The sequence below is a fragment of the Takifugu flavidus genome, chromosome 21 (genome assembly GCF_003711565.1).
Source record: "Takifugu flavidus isolate HTHZ2018 chromosome 21, ASM371156v2, whole genome shotgun sequence".
NCBI lineage: Eukaryota > Metazoa > Chordata > Actinopteri > Tetraodontiformes > Tetraodontidae > Takifugu > Takifugu flavidus.
In genome coordinates, this window is record NC_079540.1 from 512,831 (window position 1) to 529,321 (window position 16,491).

Here is a 16,491-nt window from a genome sequence, read left to right on the forward strand (position 1 = left end):
ATTCTGCCAATCACCGCCTACTGCCTCGATTACTTTTGTACTGTTCATATGTTTTTCTAAATCATTTTGGGACAGGTGAGCCACAATTACTTCCGCAGTGTTATTATGGGCTGTCCAAACCTTCCTTCTACTCCCTTCTATAAATGATTAAGTCATTTTCAACACCCAAATCCTCCATGGGGTTACAGCTTCATCCTGATTAGGCCAGTTGCCATATAATTCACAAATCAAAGGATTGATTCAAGAGTCAACAGTTCCAAGAGGACACACACACACATATATATGGATATATATATATATTTCAAGATTAAATGCCCGAAATGGTTTAAGCTTTTTCGAAAGCCCCTTTAATCGGATCATTTATTTCTGATATATCAGACGGGGCCAGCACAGGCTCTCACCCTCTAATATGTTTAATGATGACTGACTTGATGTGGCATTCTTATATAAATAAATTGAACATCAACATTGCCGATAATCCAGTGGTCTTTTTTTGGAATCTATTGTGTTGGTGGAGCGACTCCAGATCCGTCATGTCGCGGAGGACATCGAGCCACGTCTGGGACGGGAATCCCAGCTTTGTGCGGGGTGACCACGCCCCGGCCGCGGCAGCGTGCGGCGCTTCAGGCTAGGCTAACGCCGATGCTACATCCGGGCGCTCTGCTCGGTTTACATTACAAACCCTGCGAAGATGGCGACTTCAGGGAGGAGTGCATTATTATCCTCCACCTATACCGGGTTGAAGAACACACTGGAGAACTCCAACCCAGAGGAGGAAGACGGGCAGGACTTATGGTGGGCGACCCGTTATTTGAGTTGTTCTGAACTGGGGTTTTTTTTTGGGGGGGAAGGACTGTTTGTGGGGTCTATTGTGCAGAGAGGATGGTTTGACAGCTAGTAGGCTAATGAGGCTAGGTAGCATCAGCACCATACTGGCTGGGTGCTCAGTGACACAGCAGCGCTTAGCCCTTCGCTGTCAGCGGGTGATAACCAACCCACCAGGCTCGGTTCGACCGTTTTTGTAATGCGGGTTTTCTGTCTACAGGTCCACCATCCTGAGCGAAGTGTCAACCCACTCCAGATCAAAGCTACCGTCCGGGAAAAATGTCCTGGTTATGGGTGGGTATCTGTCTGCAGCTTCCTTGCTAGCCAATGGGCATCGTTGTGTGGAATAGCCCGGCAGCTGTGATCATCCTAGCGGGCACTGTAACACTCGTTTAACGGCCTCTCATCAAATTGTTTTAATAAATCACAACGCAGGAACGGGCCCGTTTCAACCACTTGCAAGTCATTCTAGCATCAGGGGATGCTAGTTGTAGCTAGGTGGAGATGATGCTGAGGGGACCAGACAGACCATCAGCCTGTGTCTTAGGAAGAGGCCACGGGGCTTTGTGCCTCCCTGACTGCGCTGCTGGCCCGCATTTAGGCTTCACGCATCCGCCCGTTATAATCGGCTGCCGGCTCGCCGTCCCAGCTAATCTGCGGGACTGTTCCTGATGTGAAGTGTGGCTGTCAGGCCATTTATCGGCTATCTTATCTGTGACAACATCAGCACGGCGCCGTGACTCCCCCTGTCGGCCACGTCGAGTATCACCTCAAATAACACCAGCTGAGATTGAACAAAAAGTGCACCTGCAGGGTTGTTGTTGGAGCATTGTGATCAAAATGTAGCCCACCACCCAGTCTTTTATTTATGGATCTATTATTATTATTAACGCTGTTGCTGCTATTGCGTGTATGTGTGCTCAGGTGAGGTGGGGTCAGGAAAGACCACTTTGGTTGCTAAACTACAGGGTGTTGAGGAGTACATGAAAGGGCGCGGCCTGGAATACCTCTACTTCAGCGTCCATGACGACGACATTGATGGTAAAAAGAACTCCAGCTGTATCTTTGGTTAGGAGCGTGTGTTTGACAGTAAAAGCACGTGCGCGTCTGTGTGTTAGACCACACTAGGTGTAATGCCTGGGTGTTGGACGGAGACCTCTATCACAAAGGTCTTCAGGGTGTGGCCGTGCCAGTGGACTCCATCAGCAACACGTTGCTGCTGATAACGTTGGACATGTCCCGGCCGTGGAACGCGCTGGACTCGCTCCAGAAGTGGGCCGCAGTCGCTAGGGAACACATCGACAAACTCCGGGTTGCCCCGGAAACGCTGCGGGAGCTGGAGCACAATCGTGAGTCACGCCAACAGCTAAAAGAAATGAGCCTAATTTATTATTTTCCTTGATAATCATAGTTCCTAAGATGTTTAAACTTGTACTCCACGCCAGGGCTTATGATTGATTAATACCTTTTTGTTTAAATGTGCAGTTGTTAAACAATTCCAGGAGTACGTAGAACCAGGCAGCGGTGAAGACGGCACCCCGCAGAGGCGGAGCGAGGATGAGGAGAGCATACTGCTGCCATTAGGCGACGGCACGCTCACACACAATCTGGGAATACCGGTGGTGGTGGTGTGCACCAAGGTAGACCCCAACACGCGTCCTCACTGCTTCTGCTGTTTACCAATCCCACGATCTAACTTCAACGGTTTCCGGCTCTTCCTCGACCCCCAGTGCGACGCCATCAGCACGTTGGAGAAGGAGCACGACTACAAGGACGAGCACCTCGACTTCATCCAGTCCCACGTCAGACGTTTCTGCCTGCAGTGTATCCTTCAGCCGTGGCACCAGTGCGCGTTTAACAAGGTCAAAGCTAATGATCCGTGCACGGTGGGCTTTAGTGGCGCCTTCCATCGTTGCTCCTAATGCTCCTCTTGTTTTTATTGTTCCGTGCCAGTCAAAGTTCCTTTGAGAGCTGCTGGTAGCGGCGCTCCGCTATGTTTTTTGCCGCTTTTTTTTTTTTTTTCCAGAGCTGCAGCCACTCAATAATGAAAGTATCCTTGACGGCCAGGTCAGACGGAGCGTCCCTCGTTTACACGTCGGTCAAGGAGATGAAAAACTTGGACATCCTGTACAAATACCTGGTTCACAGACTCTACGGCTTTCCGTTCCACTGCCCAGCGCAGGTGGTGGAGAGAGACGCCGTTTTCATGTAAGCTCCCGTTCACGCACGAGGGCTGGCGCGTCCGCCCGTGCCTGGTTCCCAACCCGTCCTCTTCTGTCTCAGTCCCTCAGGGTGGGACAACGAGAAGAAAATCGCCATCCTTCACGAGAACTTCCAGACGTTAAAATCAGACGACACCTTCGAGGACGTAATAGTCAAGCCGCCGGTCAGAAAGGTGCGTGTGCTGCCGGCGCCGTGAGCGGGAAGCTTAAATTGACGCAAAGTAAACGTGCCGTCTCCTGCTTGTCCGCAGATTGTGCACGAGAAGGAGATACAGGCCGAGGACGACCAAGTGTTTCTGGTAAAACTACAGGTCAGGGGGTCATCCTGTGGTTTCTGCCAGCTTTCTGCTCCCATTCAAATCTGTCTTGACGCTCTGGGTTTGTTAACTGACTGCTAATTGTGTGAGTGTCCTGGTTCCATTTGCAGTCGCTGCTCGCTAAACAGCCCGCCGTCACAGCAGGGAGGCCAGTGGTGAGTGCTCCCCCCCCTTGCTTCATCTTAAAGGAGGAAAAGGAGCCGCCATTGAGCATCTACGCTTGTATTGTTCGCAGGACACCTCCAGCAGAGCCCCCACCGGTTCCCCCAGGACGAGTAATCGGTCGGCGGCGGCCAACGTAGCGAACGCCATGCCCCAGTCGGGTAAACGGTCGCATTTTTTTTGCCACAGTCACGACTCTTGACCCCCTCCTACAACCCAGCATCTCGGTTCTCTGCAGGTCAGACAAGCGAGGGCGTGCTGGCCAATTTCTTCAACAGTCTACTGACGAAGAAATCGGGGACGGGGGCGACGGGGACGCCCGGGGGCGGTAACAACACGCCGGGGACGGTGCGCAAGTCAGGTAAGAAATGTCGGCCGGATGAAGGGCGGCGTTTCCATTCCAGCCATCGCCATTGTCACGCCTGTTTCTGTCTTCTCGTTCCTCGCCGCTCAACGTCTGTGTTACCGTCTCGCCGCGTGTGTGTCTGTGCGCCGTAGTCAGAGGATGCTGGCCACGCTAAGGTGTGTGGGGGGCAGACCCCCCCCTTTGCTCGTGCCTGCCAACGTCGTTGCCGAGCCTCTTTTATGTCCTTTGGCGAGGTTCATTTCCCCTCATTTTCGTTGCCCCGGACCTGTGGAAGCTCAGCAGCAGCACAGCTGCGCTCGTCCCGTGTCCTAGTTCCCAGTGGATTGCCGCTTTTCTGGCATGTTGCATCGCATTTTATAACTACGTCTGCCACAAAGTTGCACATGATTAGCAAAGGTTCAACAGTATGTGGAAACGGGTACAAAAGTGGCCGCTAGGTGCAGGAAACGCCTCGTTTCTTGAGTGCCAGGCGGCCGCGGCGCCCTGTTGGAGCCGCCGCCGTGTCGTAGGTGCTGCAGTTGTGATTCCAGCTGTCAGAAACTGCCCAGACCCGTGTCCAGACCTGGAGGATGCCAACGATTGGTCAGATTTGCAGCTTCACAGTGTGAATTTTGCGCTTAATCATGTGCAATTTTTTTGATGTGCATTCTGCCTCGGCCGACTTTGTGGGGTTGAATCACGGCCTCTTTTGCTTTATTTCATCGTTCCTGGTCGGTTGCTGATGCTGATGTTGTGCTTTGGGTGAACCCACACAGCCTCCAAACTGGGCCTGGGGGACGTACAGGCAGAACTCGACCGCATATCCAGCCGAGAGACGGACTCTGACCTGCCCAACGCCAACGAGACGCCCGCCGCCGACGGCCAGGACACATGAAGGCACCGCCATCTGTCCTCCCCCCTCCCTCCTCCCCCGCCTCACTCATCCTCCATGTCCCCTGCCTCTCCGCTCTCCCGCTCCATCACCAAGATGCAGGGAGAAAGAGGGATGCGGGGGGGGAGCAGGGGTCGACGCACGGCTTCGCTTCCCCGCCATCTCCGAACTCACACTGTTCCCCGACCCCTCTTTTCCACGCCCCCCCCCACTCCCCCGTCTCCATTTCTTCTCCACCCGGCTATTACGCCGAGGGGGGAACTACTTTTTTCACCGTTACATATAAGACTGTCTGTTATGTGAGAGTAGGTGGGGCACTACAGGGTGGGGGGGGGTGAATGAAGTGAGTCTGAAATACTGAGGAAATACATTTTATCCATCCATTTTATGTGATGGTACCGTTAGCGTTTTCTTTTGTTTGTTTGTTTTTTACCGTAGGAGCTGCTGAAGGGCGCCTGAGGGAGAATCTGCACTTAGATTAGCAAAGATGTTTAGTGAGGGACGAGTCTCACTCGTCCAGGGGGAGGAGAACGAGATCAAAACCTTTGCAAACAGTTTTATTTTAACATAAAGGGACAGACGTACCAGTATTTGTGTGTGTGTGTGTGTGCGCGCGTGCATGTGTGTGTGTGTGTGTGTGTGTGTGTGTGGGGGTGAGACACGTCTTGGATGAAGGTTTTCCAGCTGTGTTTGCACCAGAAACCCTCCTAAAGATGCTTTTGCAACACTACAGACTGCAAATCGGATGTAACACAATATCTTCCAGACGCCGACGCTCCGGCCCTGCATGAAAGACACCGGCGGCCCAGTTCTGTCACCGGCCCAACTTCCTTTCTTACATTCTGCTCAGAACTGACAGTACACTGGAACGGGAGGGTGGTGTTAGCTAGTTAAGGGTGGGGGGGCTCGAACAGACCGTAGCACTAGAGATTTGGCTCTGTAGTGAGTGGGTGGGTGGGCAGGGGGGGTCAGAACCAGAAGGATCACACCAAGGATGTACAGTCATTGTCTCACGGATCGGTCCTGTTGTTTCAGAACTCTGTGTTGGCGTTTGTATAATCAGATCCGTTAAGTAATCAAATAAAAAGGTGTATTTATTCGGATTCATCCACGTGGCTTCCCTTTGTTTCATTCACCCCCCCTTCGAAAATGGTCAGATATGATTTTTCTTTTAAAAAGAAAAAAAAGAAACACCTCTATTGGATGCCTTCTGCAGGTGGGTTTTTGGGAAATAAAGGAAATGTTAGCGGAGATCGTGGAATAGAATCAAAGCATGTGAGGAAAAGTTGTAAATAAGTTGGGCAAATCAAGCTGATCAAAAACGGGGCTACGAAGACTTGTCACAGCGGCTCACATTATGTCCTCTCTAGAAAACAATGCAAATATTTTAAACCTGTTTTTGTCCCAGGGGATATTGTTCAAAATGCAGTTGTGGGATGTTTCCCTGCAGAAACCAACATGCGCCCAGTTACCAGGATTTAAATGTATTTAAAATCTAGAAACTCGCGTAGATCAGACGTAAATGGAGCAGCTAATGTGTGAGTTCAGTTCATTTTCTTACAACCTTCATTTTAAAGATGAATGTGTGTCACTTTGAGGAGGCAGTTGTCGGGGATTCCTGTTTAGTTGGGATGATTAAGGACCGCAGATCGGTGATGACATTTTAATCAATAACCAGCTCATCAGTAACATTCATGCTTCACATTCCATTCTAATGAATGGCGTCTGTGTCTCCCTACTGCACAGTTATCACTGATGTTTCACCTGCGTGAATAAAACTCTTTAACGGATGTTGGGTGTATAAGTTATTCACTTAAATTGAGTAAATTCTGGTTAAAATGGCGCCCTACTTTTTTCCGAGTGCGGCAGGATACACAGCTGTATTCTCTCCATCGCCATTTTGACGTTCGGTGGCACGGGCGGAAGAAACATCTCTGGCGGAAGAACAGCGGGTGTGGTTCGGACTTCTACGGGTGGTTCACCTAGCAGGCGGCCGTTTTCCTATTTTCAGACCAGTCAAAGGAGTAAATTCCCCCCACAGGAATCACGGAGGAGCCGCTGGACTGTGGTAACGATAATATGTTGCGTACATGTGTTGTGCTGTGTGCGCGCATCGCGTCAGCGTTTGCTTAGGAAAGGGGAAAATCATCTTCGGAGACGGCGGGGGCTCCGGTGGGGTTTTCAGATTTCGGCTGGCAGCACAGCAGGTTTTGTACGGCGGCGTTTGGATCTACTTTTCATATGTCCTGGTTGGCTAAGCTAATCAGCGAAGAATGTATCATTTGGAGGCTTGGCGAGGAAGGCGTGAATGAGGCGTATTAAGGTGAATTCATCCGTGCTGACCCGACTCAGTGAGGGATGATCCGGAGACGTCTTCATAAATAAGGCTCGGTTAGCGACATAACCAGCAATGTTTGTTTATGTTAGCTAGTTAGCTTTCTAGCGGAGGGGATGGCTATGCATGTTGGGCTAGCTTAGCGAGCTTCCAAGGTAAGCTAGTCAACCTGTTAGCTAGCGGTGGTAGCTAGTTTACATGCGTTATGGGTTTGTATGGAGTATTCCATGTAACGTGTAATTTATGCTGCGATTGCTATGTCGTATGTGTTTTGCGGTTGCGATTCGGAGTTAAATCCATCATAAGAGGTCGTGGAAGTGATTGCGGGGTGGGGGGTAGTTTCTCGCTGGAAAACCTAGCTGTGAGGTCGGAACTTGGCCGTGGCGGGGGAAGGGGGGCAAATATGCCTTTGATGCTATTTGCTGCTGAATGGTGAATTGTGTTCACGCTGGCCTGGAAATACCCACGGCTCTGCCCCCTCGGCGGAGGTGGAGGTGGAGGCTTCGGTATTTCCCCCCCTTTCCACCTACCTGAGCCTAAACAAACGTGGGAGCTCACACATGAAGACCAGGGCAAAGAATCTCCCCATGTTGGCATTAGCTGGGGCTCTTTGTCGACCCCGATCACTGTTTTCTTGTGTGATTTTTGGATTCTTTTCCACAGAAACCAACTGCTGTACGGGCTGAGGGAACTATGGCCACCCAGTGTGAGTATTAGAAACACATGTTCCCGGGCCCGCGCATCAACGACATCTATGGAAATACCAACACAGTCACTTCTTTTAGAGAGTTTTTTAAATGCTCTGCATAAATACACACATTGATGTACATCTGGAAAAAACCTTGTTAGCTGAGCATTTGACAAAATAAACAGATTCTAATGAAACCCCCGAGCACCAGTGATACAAACCATGCTCACGCACTGCATCTTCTTGTAAACGACCATTTATCAGCTGATTTGATGGAGCTGGACATGGCAATGGGAGACAGCAAGGTCGCTGTAAGCCAGTGGCAGCAGCAGTCGTACCTGGATTCAGGCATCCAGTCTGGAGTCACCACCACGGCACCATCTCTGAGCGGCAAAGGCAACCCCGACGCCGAGGAGGACGACCCAGCTCTCTACGACTGGGAGTTCAACCAGCCGTTCACTCCTGAAACTACAGGTTTGTAAATACCACGACGTCCCGTTGCCCTCGATCACAGCACGCCGAGCTGCTCCGGCACCATAGACCGGGGTTTGAGCATCGAGTGAAACATTTAAATCTTTACATTGGTTTCAGATATAGAGGGTTATGCCATGACTCGGGCCCAGCGGGTTCGCGCTGCCATGTTTCCCGAGACCTTGGAGGAGGGGATCCACATCCAACCCACCCAGATAGATGCTGCCCACCCGACAGCGGTGCAGCGCCTGGCTGAGCCCTCTCAGATGCTGAAGCATGCCGTGGTCAACCTCATTAACTATCAAGATGATGCTGAGTTGGCTACTCGTGCAATCCCCGAGCTCACCAAACTGCTCAACGATGAGGACCAAGTACGTGTGCAACCGAGTCTCTTGTCTTCTTGTTGACTATTTACAAGGTTCTGTGTATTTTTAACAATAGAAATCCTTTTTTCCTCCTAGGTTGTTGTGAATAAGGCAGCTGTGATGGTGCATCAATTATCAAAGAAGGAGGCATCGCGCCACGCCCTCATGCGCTCCCCACAAATGGTTTCAGCAGTTGTTCGTGCCATGCAGAACTCTGGCGACGTGGAGACGGCCCGCTGCTCTGCCGGGACCTTGCATAACCTTTCCCACCATCGCGAGGGGCTCCTGGCAATCTTCAAGTCTGGAGGCATCCCAGCCTTGGTCAAGATGCTGGGGTAAGAGCTCCCCCCCAATACCAGGCTGATTCCACTTGTGTTCAATGCTGAAATCCAAATATCACTTATTTTGCGTTATTTTTGCGTCACCTCGGAGCAACGCGTGTTTTCTCTATAGTACTGCGGGCTATACTGCCTATAGCACGCCATTGGCTGTTGGGGAACAGGCCACTGGCGTCGCTCCTCCCCCGTCTGCCCGCTCGGCTGGAGCGATAAACACCACGGTCATAAAGTGGTACGTTTAGCTAAATGGCATTGGTGAGAATAAATACATCGGCTCATTTCAAAGAGGTCTTCAAAATAACCAGAGAGCACGAACCCGCTCCACTTTGACACGGGCTGACATAACCACAGATAATCTTCCACTAGTTAATGATTAAAGGCGACGATTGTTCACTGGGACTGGAAAACAAAATGGGCCCATAGGAACCAGTGAGGAAGGAATATGTGTTCCAGTCGCTCTAAACGATCCCCATGTGTCTATTGCTAGCCAAGTTTATTCCAAATGTTTGTAGCTTCAGGAAGATTTCTCTAATATAAATATTCCCGACTTAATTCTTCCTGCCTTGGTTGCCATTCCTGACAGAACCTTGTTGTTTAACCAGTGGAATGAGCTGGAACAGATCCATAAGTGAGTTCTTGTGATCCGCTCAGCTGTGTTATGTTTCTCTAGTCACTATGCTCATCGCTGCTCTGAAAATGTGGATGCCCCCCCCCCCCCTTCCCACGGATCATTCATGATTGTGATGTCCCATGCAGAGCCTCATGGTGGAAGCATTGGGATGCGTCTGTTGGAACCGTGGAACTCATCCTTCCCGTTTTGTTGTTTCAGCTCACCTGTGGACAGCGTGTTGTTCTACGCCATCACTACACTTCACAACCTGTTGCTGCATCAGGAGGGTGCAAAGATGGCTGTGCGTCTGGCCGGGGGGCTGCAGAAGATGGTGGCGCTGTTGTCCAACACCAACGTCAAGTTCCTGGCCATCACTACCGACTGTCTGCAGATCCTGGCCTACGGCAACCAGGAGAGCAAGGTAGCTAAACGTCACGTTGTCGTGGGTTCTGTTCTTGGATCGCGACCTGGGTTGAAACGGTCTCTGTTGTAGCTGATCATTCTGGCCAGCGGAGGTCCTCAGGCTCTGGTCAACATCATGAGAACCTTCACATATGAGAAACTGCTGTGGACCACAAGCAGGGTGCTCAAGGTGCTCTCTGTTTGCTCAAGCAACAAGCCCGCCATCGTTGAGGCCGGTAAGTCCAAACATATGGTGCGGTGGTCAGAACAAACACTATAAATATTCCAGCTCTGGTTCTAGTCACTGCTGTCATTGGAGATCCTGGATCACATGTGTCAAACTCGGTCCTCGGGGGCCACGATCCTGCCGGGTTTTCTGTCCTACCAGGCTGAAAATGCATTCATTGGGATAGAAAACCCGGCAGGATCGCGGCCCTCGAGGACTGAGTTTGACCTGCCTGTTGGATGGATTTGAAGATGGTTTCAAGATGAAAAGACGTGTTTGCTCTTTGAGATCTGTAATATTGAACTGCTGTATCGCTGCTGCGTCACTGCTTCAGTCCCACGATGGACACAGGCTTGGTTGCTGTTAGTCAGAAACATAAAACATTAGGTTAATGGGCTAGATATTTATTTATTTTGGATAAATATTGCAAGCATGTCTCTGTTCATCTTGAAAATAAAATGATCCATAACTACAGCTGTGATACTGGACTAGTTTGTATCTAGCGGAGTAATAAAAGAGCTTTTGTTGGGTGCTGTATGTCTGTGTAGGAGGCATGCAGGCTTTGGGTCTCCATCTGACCGACCCGAGCCAGCGTCTAGTCCAGAACTGCCTCTGGACTCTGAGGAATCTTTCAGATGCTGCCACAAAACAGGTAACGCAGCGATGAAGTCCCACAGAGGACGGAGTTGTTTAGATGCTCCGTCTCCATGGCGGCACCTTTTTATAGAGTCCCATGTGACATAATGACTTCAATGGATCTGGAATGCTTTCATCCATCTGCCTTTTCCAACCCAACCTGGGATCTCTCCAGGAGGGAATGGAGGGTCTTCTGGGGACTCTGGTCCAGCTGCTGGGCAGTGATGACATTAATGTTGTGACATGTGCTGCCGGCATCCTCTCCAACCTGACGTGTAACAACTACAGTAATAAACTCATGGTGTGTCAGGTACGTACCGTTGGGGAAACGCTTCTCTTCCTATTTGACCGTGAATGCCGAGGGTTTTCACTCGGTTGCATCTCCTCTGAAAACCAACGTCTTTGCCGTCTTTTCCACACCGATGCCCTCCCGGGTAGGTTGGAGGCATCGAAGCCCTGGTGCGAACGGTGCTCCGCGCCGGCGACAGGGAGGACATCACCGAGCCCGCCGTCTGCGCTCTGCGCCATCTGACGTCGCGCCACCAGGATGCCGAGATGGCCCAGAATGCTGTGCGTCTTCACTACGGCCTCCCTGTGGTGGTCAAACTGCTGCACCCTCCATCCCACTGGCCACTAATCAAGGTTACTGGAAATATCTTTATCCAAGTTTTAACTATTTACTCACCAATCATAGCACATTACAGATGTTCCTCCTGTTCTGCTACCTTATCGGTATTGACTCTAAGCCCTTCCTTCTCTGTCTAGGCCACGGTGGGTCTCATCCGCAACCTGGCTCTTTGTCCGGCCAACCACAGCGCTCTGCGGGAGCAGGGCGCCATCCCCCGGCTGGTCCAACTGCTCGTCAGAGCTCACCAGGATACCCAAAGGCGCACCAGCATGGGAGGCAACCAGCAACAGTTTGTGGTGCGTAACCATGCCAACACCCGTAAGAATGTAACGTTCAGATGTTTGGTGTGTTTGATTCCCCTCCCCCCTTCCTTTTTCAGGAGGGTGTGCGTATGGAGGAGATAGTGGAGGGCTGCACAGGAGCTTTGCACATCCTGGCCCGGGATGTCCACAACAGAATTGTCATCAGAGGGCTTAATACCATTCCACTTTTTGTCCAGGTGAGACTCGGCTAAGGCGGTAAGACACGCCAGGGCTTTGCGTTCAAGTGTCACCGTTCCCTCCGCTCTCCCCTCTCCAGTTGCTGTATTCTCCAGTCGAAAATATCCAGCGCGTGGCCGCTGGCGTTCTGTGCGAGCTGGCTCAGGACAAGGAAGCCGCAGAGGCCATCGAAGCGGAAGGAGCCACCGCACCACTCACCGAACTACTGCATTCCCGTAACGAAGGCGTGGGTGAGTCCGAGGAGCGGAACCGTCCGGCTTCGCTGTAACCTTCTGCTTCACATCGCGCCGCTTCATTGTGTCCTCTAGCCACCTACGCCGCCGCCGTCCTCTTCCGCATGTCTGAGGACAAACCTCAGGACTACAAGAAACGCCTGTCAGTGGAGCTGACCAGCTCTTTGTTCAGGACGGAGCCTATGGCCTGGAATGAGGTACACACACACACACACACACACACACACACACACACACACACGGGCCAATAATTTGACATTCAGGATAACTTTTTCAGCTAGAAATCTTCTGCTAAGGTGGTTACATGGCAGCGGTCCATCCAACAGCCACACCTCCGCCATGGGACCGAGGCCACGCCTTTGACGAATATTGAATTTCTAAAATGATGTTGCTTGTTTTGATACGGTAACCATCGTGCACCCTGACGGCCTTGCCTACGTGGGTCTTCGTCCGTCAAAGACGTCGAGTAGACGAGTGTTATGTTATTTATGGTCCGTAGACTCAGATGTGTATTACGAGACTTATTTCTACTTCTTCTTTTCCAGACTGGAGAAATGGGCTTGGACATGGGGGCTCAGGGAGACCCCCTGGCCTACAGGCAGGATGGTGAGTGGCGTTGTATCACCTAGAATCAAACACGTTATCCTTATTGGATATTCTGCTGCTCTGGTCGTAAAAGCCTGAAACATTTGGCTGTCCCCCCTCCCCCGATCAGACGGCTACAGGGCCTACCCAGCAGCCTACGGGCAGGATTCCCTCCTAGACCCCATGATGGAAGGTGCAGACTACCATCCTGATGCTCTGCCAGACCTGGGCCACCACACTGATCCATTGCCAGACCTGGGCCACACCCAGGACCTGATGGACAGTAACCAGCTGGCCTGGTTTGACACCGACCTGTAGGATTGGTAAGAACCCCCCCCTCCCCATTTAAAACTTACAAGCTTCCAATAAAATGAATGTTTCGGTGTTGACGAGAGCAGACGTTGTGTGCGCTTTTTTTGCAGTTGTACTTTGATAGAACCTGCGTAGAAATTGGCCCGGATTGTTTGAATCAGCTTTATGATTGGCCTGTAGAGTTGTCAAAGGTGGGGAGGAGGAGGAGGCGTCTTGGAAAGTGCCTGACACCAGAAAACAAAGAAGGTTGCCACAGGAAGGTTTAAGCAAGTGGAAGCAGGAGCAGAGCTTAAAGTACTACACATGGATCACACAATGGAGGTCTTGAGCAGGTTACCTGAACGGATGAGTGCACATGGGTTGATCTTAAGTTTGAAACACATGTTTTGGTTTTGCCTGTAATATCAGTTTTTATTTCTTATATTTTTTTTATTGATTTGTTTTTGTCTTACTCATTCTCTGTTATGGTACTGACCCACCTTGCCTTCGCACTAGTCATCTTCATTTCCTCTTCATTGCTTCATTTCCTAATCATTTGTAATTTCCTTTCTTTTTTTTTTTCTTTTATTTTTTTTTTACATATATTACACGTAGTGTTAAGTTATAGTGATATTATACAATGTTCCTTTTGGTTTATGGTCGAATGTGTAGAACACTAATAATCAGTTAAATTGTACTCTGACTTTAAGTGTAACATTGTGTAGTTTTTTTTATAATCTCAGAAATGGAGAATTATGCATTCTTAATATGTGCTTGTTGAAGCATAAAATATGTTGGTGTCACAAATGTTCTAAAGAGGGGTATGGGTGAAATTGAGGGAGGGTCGGGGGGGAAATCTAGAGACAAGTGTTTTATATACAGTATCACTGGTAGGTTAACAACTATTTTGTATGGCATCATTGGATGTGTGATAGAAAGGCTTCTATCATTGGTGGTCTGATAAAACCCAGTTTTATGTGCTATCAAGGGTAGCTAGGTTGACAAACCAGTTGTAGTCCTGCTGTGCTTATTTTGGAGACAAAGTTATGACACGGCTGAACAATAAAATGCCATTTTATTTCATTTTGACTCCAAACTGCGTCTTTTGTTTACCGTTCATCAGAGGAAAATTCGGCTCTAAATGTTTTCAGACGACTTGGATTAGGAGATTTTTAGTGTGTAAGGAAGAATCTGGAGATGGGATTAACTGAGTGCATCAGCCCTGCTGCCAAGATCTTAGCCCCCCCGCCCCTACCCTCGTCACATCTTCGTGCCCTCCTGATGATGATGATGATGATGGAGAGTCTGAAAGCAAGAAAAACAACAAATTTTACCTGTATTCTCAGTTGATGGGAGCCTGTTCACAGGAGAACGACCTCCCCGCTCTCTTAAATGGCTTTTTTAAAGATGCAAATCCTGCTCAACTGATCTACAATCCCATTTGAATTTCTTTAGATCTACTTAAAATCCTAATAGAGTCTTTTTAAAGGTGCTGCATTTCCACCCTTCCAAAGTACCAGAGGGTCCGGGGCACCATCCTGTTGTTGGGATGGACGAGTGGATGTTTTTAAGTCCTTTATTGACATTAACATACAGTATAGTGCTTCTTTGAAGTGAGTCACATAACACATATTGGGGGCAAACGCAGAGAGCATTATGGGTAAATGTACGAAGGGTGTATCTCATGTAGCTGCTGAGGAATTTGGCGAAATAAGGCGGGATCACCAGCGAGTCCTTGGTGTGTGCTGCCCCCTGCTGAGCAGACGGGGGCATGACCAGATGGCCTGTGAAGGAGGAGAGGCTCTCCAGAGTCCCAGCTGAAGCTCCTGTGTGGACCAAAGCCAGGCTGCTGCTCCGCTCTGACCTGCGCTCCTGACAGAGGAGAAGATCTGGAGGTGCGAGCGGACGGGCCGTCTCTCTTCAGGAGGGATTCGATGGAGAACGGCCCACTGAACTTCACCTCACGTCGGTTCTGAACTCTGCGCGCTGCTGCTGCTGCTGCTGCTTCAGGGGCTTTAAGGCTCCCCTGGCCCCCCAACGTCCTGCTCCTGTTCTCCGCTTCCACCTTGGAGGCCAGCTCAGGGAAGAGCTGCAGGATTCCTTTAAAGTGGCGCCGCGCCATCTTCGCTGTGATCTGGCTGGAGTCCAGTTTCCAGTATTTTCTTTTGCTGTCCAGTGAATCTGGAACCACTGGAATCTGAGAAAGACGGCAGATGTGAAGTTCCTCCATCAAGACACTCAAAGCACGTGAAATATGAAAGAGCCAGAGATCGAATGTCACCTTGACAAAACACTTGTTGGTGGACAAACAGACTCTGATGTTGTTCTCAAAAGATCTTCTGTTTTCAGACATGATTGGCATCAGATGGTCCATCAACTGGAAGGCAGCAGCTTTAAATTAGAGCCGGGCTCCTCACAGGGAAACTCGCATGAAGAGAACTTGCCACCGTACCTGAGGAAAGGTCAGCATCTTCTCTGGAGCACACTGCAGCACCACGGCGATCTTAGCCAGGTAGGTGCTGCTCTTCCTGAAGAGACGCTGCTGGGAGCTGCCGACTGGAGCACACAGAGTCCCAAACGTCTCCATCCTGCTCTGGACCTTCAAGCTCGACACAGAACCCCAAGAGTCAACTCTCCCTCACACACACTCACACTCACACGGAGGAGTGTGTTCACCAGCAGGCCGAGTGCTGAGGTGAATGTGTTGTCCGTGGATAGAACTCCTGATGGGACAATAGGACATCAGAGGGTGGAGCTGCAGGTTGATGAGGAGCGATTGATGCCTCGATGAGCCGTTATTGATGGAGGCGGAGCTACAGATCACAGCAACAGTCCCTCTTCAAAAGTTCATCAACATGGCTTCAAAACTCTCTCTAACGCCACCGTTTGGTCTAAGATGAAGGGGAAGCAAAGATCATTTGATCTATAAATCCCAACCTCGATCCATCACATTTAACAGGAATCAATTAAAGAATAACCCATTTAGTTTGAGCCTCAATTGTTTGTTGTAAGTCAATCAGAAGTCTAGAGCATTAGCAAAGATGCAGCATCAGACAGCAGACTGACAAACAACTAAGAGCAAACAGATCAACAGAAACCTGCACAGCTTTAGCCAGAGTTCTTTTGTTGAGTGTGAAGCTCTGAGGACACCCCCACCCTAGAATCCTCTCATCAGAAACAAACAGCACCATCTTATTGAGGAGCGAGCAGATCCAGAGTATAAATGAATGAATTACACTTGTTCATAAACAGTATAAATGTGCAGAAAATGGAGATTTGAACTCAGCTCAGCTTTATCTTGCATTTAGCTTTAGGCTCTTTTGGGAGTTTTTGGGGTGAAATTCTTTTTCGTTCAGTGGTTGATTTTGTCAATGAAGGACTTTTGGAAGAAGAAATGATTTTTTAAAAAGAACCAAATC

The 16,491-nt window shown here is 49.9% G+C and overlaps 3 protein-coding genes across 9 annotated transcripts; 2 read left to right on the forward strand and 1 right to left on the reverse strand.

Moving 5' to 3' along the window:
* Positions 1–577: 577 nt before the first annotated feature.
* Positions 578–5,867, forward strand: dync1li1 (dynein, cytoplasmic 1, light intermediate chain 1). The gene is made up of 13 exons (XM_057020253.1): positions 578–795; positions 1,046–1,119; positions 1,750–1,866; positions 1,944–2,174; positions 2,311–2,465; positions 2,556–2,649; positions 2,898–3,033; positions 3,109–3,220; positions 3,299–3,358; positions 3,475–3,519; positions 3,600–3,687; positions 3,765–3,887; positions 4,649–5,867. The coding sequence occupies exons 1-13, from the start codon at positions 692–694 to the stop codon at positions 4,765–4,767; spliced, it is 1,458 nt and encodes a 485-aa protein (XP_056876233.1). The 5' UTR covers positions 578–691; the 3' UTR covers positions 4,768–5,867.
* Positions 5,868–6,592: 725 nt separating this feature from the next.
* Positions 6,593–14,155, forward strand: LOC130517984 (catenin beta-1-like). Of its 6 annotated transcripts, none has more exons than XM_057020248.1 (17): positions 6,593–6,832; positions 7,763–7,805; positions 8,052–8,261; positions 8,379–8,629; positions 8,720–8,958; positions 9,791–9,992; positions 10,065–10,209; positions 10,748–10,851; positions 11,011–11,145; positions 11,274–11,477; positions 11,601–11,759; positions 11,843–11,962; positions 12,043–12,193; positions 12,272–12,393; positions 12,742–12,802; positions 12,912–13,104; positions 13,204–14,155. In XM_057020248.1, exons 2-16 carry the CDS (start codon positions 7,793–7,795, stop codon positions 13,097–13,099), a joined length of 2,304 nt encoding a protein of 767 aa, XP_056876228.1. In that variant the 5' UTR covers positions 6,593–6,832; positions 7,763–7,792; the 3' UTR covers positions 13,100–13,104; positions 13,204–14,155. The 6 variants fall into 6 exon arrangements, with proteins under 6 accessions (XP_056876228.1, XP_056876229.1, XP_056876226.1 ...); XM_057020249.1 differs by having other exon boundaries at positions 6,690–6,845; XM_057020246.1 differs by lacking the exon at positions 6,593–6,832 and adding an exon at positions 6,956–7,087 and having other exon boundaries at positions 13,180–14,155.
* Positions 13,941–16,244, reverse strand: LOC130517988 (forkhead box protein C1-B-like). 2 transcript variants are annotated; one of them, XM_057020258.1, is made up of 4 exons: positions 16,171–16,244; positions 15,525–15,963; positions 15,354–15,449; positions 13,941–15,269 (listed from the first exon to the last, which is right to left on the reverse strand). In XM_057020258.1, the coding sequence occupies exons 2-4, from the start codon at positions 15,657–15,659 to the stop codon at positions 14,727–14,729; spliced, it is 774 nt and encodes a 257-aa protein (XP_056876238.1). In that variant the 5' UTR covers positions 15,660–15,963; positions 16,171–16,244; the 3' UTR covers positions 13,941–14,726. The 2 variants fall into 2 exon arrangements, with proteins under 2 accessions (XP_056876238.1, XP_056876237.1); XM_057020257.1 differs by having other exon boundaries at positions 15,525–16,241.
* Positions 16,245–16,491: the final 247 nt, after the last annotated feature.

What these genes read in the sequence shown, in the direction of transcription:
- dync1li1 (XM_057020253.1), top strand. Translation starts at nt 692, where the DNA reads ATGGCGACTTCAGGGAGGAGTGCATTATTATCCTCCACCTATACCGGG. An exon ending in GAAGACGGGCAGGACTTATG is followed by an intron (nt 796 to 1,045) that starts GTGGGCGACCCG and finishes TTCTGTCTACAG; the next exon opens with GTCCACCATCCTGAGCGAAG. An exon ending in TCACAGCAGGGAGGCCAGTG is followed by an intron (nt 3,520 to 3,599) that starts GTGAGTGCTCCC and finishes TATTGTTCGCAG; the next exon opens with GACACCTCCAGCAGAGCCCC.
- LOC130517984 (XM_057020246.1), top strand. An exon ending in ACGGCAACCAGGAGAGCAAG is followed by an intron (nt 9,993 to 10,064) that starts GTAGCTAAACGT and finishes TCTCTGTTGTAG; the next exon opens with CTGATCATTCTGGCCAGCGG. An exon ending in GCAACCAGCAACAGTTTGTG is followed by an intron (nt 11,760 to 11,842) that starts GTGCGTAACCAT and finishes TTCCTTTTTCAG; the next exon opens with GAGGGTGTGCGTATGGAGGA.
- LOC130517988 (XM_057020258.1), bottom strand. Translation starts at nt 15,659, where the DNA reads ATGGAGACGTTTGGGACTCTGTGTGCTCCAGTCGGCAGCTCCCAGCAG. An exon ending in AGATGCTGACCTTTCCTCAG is followed by an intron (nt 15,450 to 15,524) that starts GTACGGTGGCAA and finishes GCTGCCTTCCAG; the next exon opens with TTGATGGACCATCTGATGCC. An exon ending in CCAACAAGTGTTTTGTCAAG is followed by an intron (nt 15,270 to 15,353) that starts GTGACATTCGAT and finishes CGTCTTTCTCAG; the next exon opens with ATTCCAGTGGTTCCAGATTC.